The following is a 6,026-nucleotide window of genomic DNA, read 5'->3' as shown; positions in this document are numbered from 1 at the left end:
TGTTCATCCGTTATAATTTATAGGAGTGTCAACTTACTTTTTTAAGATGCAACATACAAAATTAACTAGGTTTTTTGATAGATTAAGTAGAAAAGACATGTACCTATAAGAAATACGAAAAAAATTATTATAATATAATAATTTTTTTTCTTTGATTAAGTGGTTCATAATAAACTAATTATCCTACTGTTTTTTATCATTTCTTCTATGAAATATTGTAGCTTAACTCCAAAAATACAGTTTTACTATTAAATTAAATTATCAAAAATTATTTTTAACTAAGTTTTATGTAATCATGTCCTACCCAACATTTTTCATATTTTCCCAACCGGACCTTCATTNTAATCATGTCCTACCCAACATTTTTCATATTTTCCCAACCGGACCTTCATTGACAGCAATATTAATTTCTAAAATGAAATGAGAGAGCAAAAAAAAAAGTTCGAAATATGGAATTCAGTAGTTTTTTTTTTATCATGGGCTATCCATTATGAAATTCTGACTAGCCACTGAATAATGTATAAAATAAATCCCGATAAGTGTAGCATTCAATTATCTTCAGACTTACCACATTTTACTATAACTCCATAAAATTACTAAATAAATACACTTACTAATAAAATATATCTATTATATTTTACATTAATTGTGAAATGAAAAAAAAATTAAAGCCTATCGTAATAGTCTTTTAAAATTTAATTTTGATAACTAAAATACATCTCCAGAATATAATATAAAAAATCATTAAAAATGATAAATGAGTCACTTTATGTCAAAGTATTAAAATGTCTTGCTATCAATTATTAACTTTATAATATAAGTTTTTTATTTTTTTCCGTTACGCTGCGATCAACGTTAATTGTAAAAACAGAAGCACATTTTCTATATTGTAGAAAAGGCATATTATTTGGCGAAAAATATCCTCTATATTTCCTAAGCTTTTTTTTTTTTAATTTTATACTAAAATATTTGCTTATTGAATATAAGGATGCTCTATATTATTTGACTTTTTTAATTCTTTAGTATTACAGTTCTGGATATATCTATAAAAAAAATCACAAAAATTTGTATAACGTTGTCCAAAGAACCCCTATAAGACAAATATTCTATCCAAAAAATATGTCATTTTTGAAAAAGCGTTTACTTTAATAAAGTAAATTACTTTAGTTTACTTTATTAAAGTAAACATAATATGTTCCATTACTTAACAAATTTGCAGTTGAGAAAATTATCTGTTTTCAACAAAAAAATGAAAAATTTTGATGACATGAAAAGTTTGATGACTTTTTAATATTTTAATAATAATTCCTTGTTTATCATCACTAAATTAATTGAATTTATTTATAATATATTTTATTTAAACTAAGCGTAACTTTTTTTTTTTAGGTTGAAATTGAACTCTTGTTTTGATAAAAACTTTCAAAATGCCATATTTTAATTTTTAGTAGGAAAGATTACTATCAAGATATTTAAATATATTTCTTCTTAAATTCTGATATTGGGTTGCAGCAGTTTTCCAATAATTTTTGTTGCTAACCTTTCTCCTAATTTTTTCTAAGAAATGCATTATTAAGTAATCACTGCTTATCGCATATATATATATATACTGAAAACGCGATCTTCCTTTATAATTTCTACCTTTTAAATGTCCTTCAACAATTATTTTGAATAACTCTTCGTATTTTAAAAAAGGAATATTGAATTTAAGGAATATATTTTAATATAAAATATTATAATTGCGATAAAAAAGAACGAATTTTATAAAAACTAAATAAATTGAACCAAATTTCAACTAAGTAATTCAATGTTCTTCATTTCAAAAATAAAAAAATAGCTGTTTATTCTTTTATTTTATTTTCACATTTTTATAATCACTTACAATGTTGGTACCAATTTAACAATTAATTTCTATATCATAATTAGGGTTAAACTATTTCAAACGTCATGAATAGATTAAAATTGTTATTTTAATTTCATAGATATCTTGATTTACATTGAATTTCATTTAGTCATTTTCTTTCTAGAGGTCTTGTTCCAATCGAATATAAATATATAAATAAAGTTTTCGTTAAATTATTTATTTTGAGATCATTAATATGAATAATGCATCAATTTTAAATTACATTATTTTATTCAACTTTTTTCTTTTCATTTAATAAAACTAATATATTTTTACCATTATAATTTTATTAACTTACAATGTTTTTCATTTATAATAATCAATTTATTTATAATTGACATCGTGTAGACTGTAGTCCAATTATATTAAACTAAAAATAAGTTTCACGAGTAATAATAATTATAACTGCTGACAATAAAAACCGTTTTTATTGAATTCTCATTATAAAATGTCAAAGGACAAAAAAAAACTAATATTTATGATAAATAATAATTTATCGCAAAATTTCCAAGTATATTTGACTATAAAATCATCTCATATTTCATAACTTAATAATCAGCCAGCTGTTTTTAAAAAACGCTATTCAATCCTATCCAGATCAATTATTTTCTTAAAATAATCAATTATTTTAAATTATATAACTTTTTTAGCTAAGAAGCTATTAATTTTTATCGATATTCAAACGTATTGTACCATATCAAAATATATATTAATTTTTCTGCTTCATGGGATGAAAATAGTATTTAATAAATTTACAAACAATATCGACGTTTGTATATTGATATTAAATTACTTCATTCTACCAAATATACAAATATTTACATAAGCTTTAAGATCATTTAATTCTTATAGTAGTTATAATAAAAACTGTAATCCTATATTTTTCTATCTGTTTTTTAATTTGTGATTTGTGTAATTATGTGTCAATAATTACACTTTATTCAAATTTACAATATAAACAAAAAATGTATCAAATATCTTTTCTTTTTTTTCATCAAATTTAAATGTAATTATTTTTTTGTTTCTTGACTTTTCTCTTCAGAATAATACTTAAATAAAATAGAGTATTAAATAAACATTTTTAAAATAAATAATTCCATTAATATTGGTTCAATTAAAAATTAAATTATTTAAATATTAAAGATACGTTAAAAAACAAAAAGAAAAAAAGTGTTGGGTTTTCCCATGAAAAATTAAATTTTATAGCTAACTAATTTTTAAGTCATTTAATTCTCTAAAATGTTAAAAATGTACAAACATAAAAATTCTGGAGTAAAATAACTTTTAACTTCCATAACTTCTATCTACAGATCATTAAGTAGCTAGTTCTTAACTACAAACACATTTTAAATATGCTTTCATTATGTTTTAATAAATGACTAGTAAAAACTTATGAAACAAAATCTTCTTTTGTCACTTTCATTCTTAAGAAAATCGTCCACTTGTAAATATTCTTACCAATGACTCCATTATTTCTCATTCGATATAAGTTAAGTACTGGGATTTAATTTTAGACAGAAGATCAACTTGGGCTTCTCACCTTAAGCGCAAACACAAGATGCTTAATATCATTAAGATGTTAGACAACATTTATTAAGGCTACTCCTGCGCTCAAAAATGTCTACATTCAAAATAATACTTCATCCACTTTGATCTTACAGCCTTGTCACATGGAGCTCTGGCAAAAAATCTAACAAAAGATCAATTCAAGTATTTCAAAATGTCTATCTACTAGAGTGATTTATCTGAAATACAATGGTTCAAAATAAGTTTAATAAACAATAATACTAAAGAATACTATAAACAATTTTAATCGAAACTTCACACTTACTTAAATCAGCTAGCCAAACGATTAGAATTAATTCATATCTTCCAGACAACCCAATCCGTGACTTCAAACAAAACTGGTGTCAAGATTGAAATACATAATACATACATTATAATAACTGTAATAATAATAATTGTAAACACAATTGTGCATAATATTTTTTATTTTAACTTATTTATAATCTATCTTATAATTAATTATATTGTAAATTATTTAATAACACTGTAAATAATTAATGACACTTAAGCTACTATAATATGTGCAACATTTCAAGTAGTTCATTGTTATAACATTTTTATCACAAAATTGATGTATTGTATTAACTGTTATTACAAATTAAAAATTGTAAAATAAAAAAAACAAATAACGTTAACAATATAGTTTATAATCATAAGACACATAATCTCTTAAGTTANGAAATAAAATAAATACAAAAAGTATTATTAAATAGTACATAAATATAAGAAAATATTATTTCATAAAAATAAATAATTTATAATTTTTTGTTGAAAATGATAATTAAAATGTTTAAGGATACTTCTATTAATGAAAGTACATTATTAAAGTAATACTTCAGGTTTTTCAGTATTTCCTAAGCTTATGCGTATATTTTTATGACAAATTGTATTATTCAGAAAATTGTTTTTAAACNTATATTTTTATGACAAATTGTGTTATTCAAAAAATTGTTTTTATTTTAATACAAAAATTTCAAATAATTTTTCCTAACTGATTTTTAACTTTAGAATTTAACAAAAACAATATACACGAACACTACAAATAATATCTATTTTTCAGAAGACTAAATTTTTCTACCGGAAACAAAAGTTTATCTATTATTTTGTTATATACACTTGCATCATTTATGATGTTATTCTATTCCAATAACACTGTAAAATGTATTAAGTAAACAATCGTATTTCATTTCCGCACGAAAAGAGAAAATTCTTTTTACCGTTGTAATACTTCTATAAAATAAATTATTAATTTAATTTATCGGCAAACCCATCACGGTAGGATAACATGGATGACAAGATTGCTTTATTTTATTACCCATATGTGATAAAATATAACTTCTGTTTCGGTTAAGTATAACAAGTATTATTATTGTATTATCGTATTTGGATTAGGTGATATTTATAAATTAGAAGTTAGTTTAAGTAAATGAATGATTCTATCTATTTACTTATATTAAGTTCTAAATATTTTTAATTTTATATTAATAGTACAGAAATAATAGTTATTATGAGTTATGATAACAATTTGGTTTTTTAATACACATTGNTGATAACAATTTGGTTTTTTAATATACATTGCTTTATTATAATTTATCTATTACTAAACTTATAAATTAAATACTTTATATACTAGGATTATAGTTAAGTTTTTTATTATTTATTTGAAAACTAGCTTACGGAGATAACATTTTATTGAGTAAACTTATTCAAGTCAATAAAATATATTTAATTTATCCGCACACTTAACATTATAATTTCATTCAAACTAACAAATATGAAATTAACAAGTGGAGAATGTTTTATCGCAATATTCAATCAATCTATTTGAAGCGATTGAGCTAACTATTTATATTTTTGTATCTGCATTTACTTTATTAATGAAACCGTTTTATATAGGATATTCAGTAAGTAAGGAAACGGGCTTCTATTGTTTTCATTGTTTGTAACAACTGACCTGTTTCCTTACTTACTGAACATTCTGTATAATATTATTTCCAATTCAACAAGTATTACTTTTTACTGACAATCAAATTTGATATGAACATGTCTGAACCAGATTCCATTTACTAATCATGTTTTTACACATCACTGATTTTTGTCTTCAGATAAGTTTCACCGGGTTTCACACTTAGAAAATAGGTAAAGAAAAATGTTTGTGATAAATTTAAGATGGTCACTAATTAAATAATGAAGATAAATTTTAATAAAACAAACTTATTTATTTTTATCCGAAAATTGATTAATGTTATTTCTATATTTAAAAATAAAATATAAATTGTATTAGACTATGTAATCGATTTTTTGTATAGAAATTTGTTAAAAACATTATAAAATTGGTAACACAGGTACGCAGAAACAACTTTGTTTTTTTGGTGTGCCTGTGTATGCAGATATGAATTGACCAACACACACGTACAAACTTTCTCTAAGGCACAATATTTGCATGGAAACATACAGTATAACTAAGATAGATACTTTACATATTAAAGTGTAAGCGATTGACTATACGCACAGAGGTGCAGGTGAATTGTAGGACGATTTAACTACATTACTTACAAAG

At 22.4% G+C, this 6,026-nt stretch overlaps 1 protein-coding gene across 2 annotated transcripts in view; it reads left to right on the top strand.

The window, feature by feature from the left end:
• The window catches only part of LOC126908152 (calcitonin gene-related peptide type 1 receptor-like), a gene marked incomplete at its 5' end in the record, with an annotated part of 50,949 nt that overhangs the window by 43,440 nt on the left and 1,483 nt on the right, over positions 1 to 6,026 (top strand). The window contains 1 exon segment of one of the 2 annotated variants that reach the window (XM_050690063.1): positions 3,415 to 3,946. Coding sequence (XP_050546020.1) covers positions 3,415 to 3,483 — 69 coding nt within the window. The 3' untranslated portion in view covers positions 3,484 to 3,946. 2 annotated transcript variants of the gene reach the window in all.

Source organism: Daktulosphaira vitifoliae, unplaced genomic scaffold (genome assembly GCF_025091365.1).
Source record: "Daktulosphaira vitifoliae isolate Bord-2020 unplaced genomic scaffold, ASM2509136v1 Scaffold_5, whole genome shotgun sequence".
Taxonomy (NCBI): Eukaryota; Metazoa; Arthropoda; class Insecta; order Hemiptera; family Phylloxeridae; genus Daktulosphaira; species Daktulosphaira vitifoliae.
Note: the sequence above shows the minus strand (reverse complement) of the source record. Positions and strands in the feature narration are given on the sequence as shown.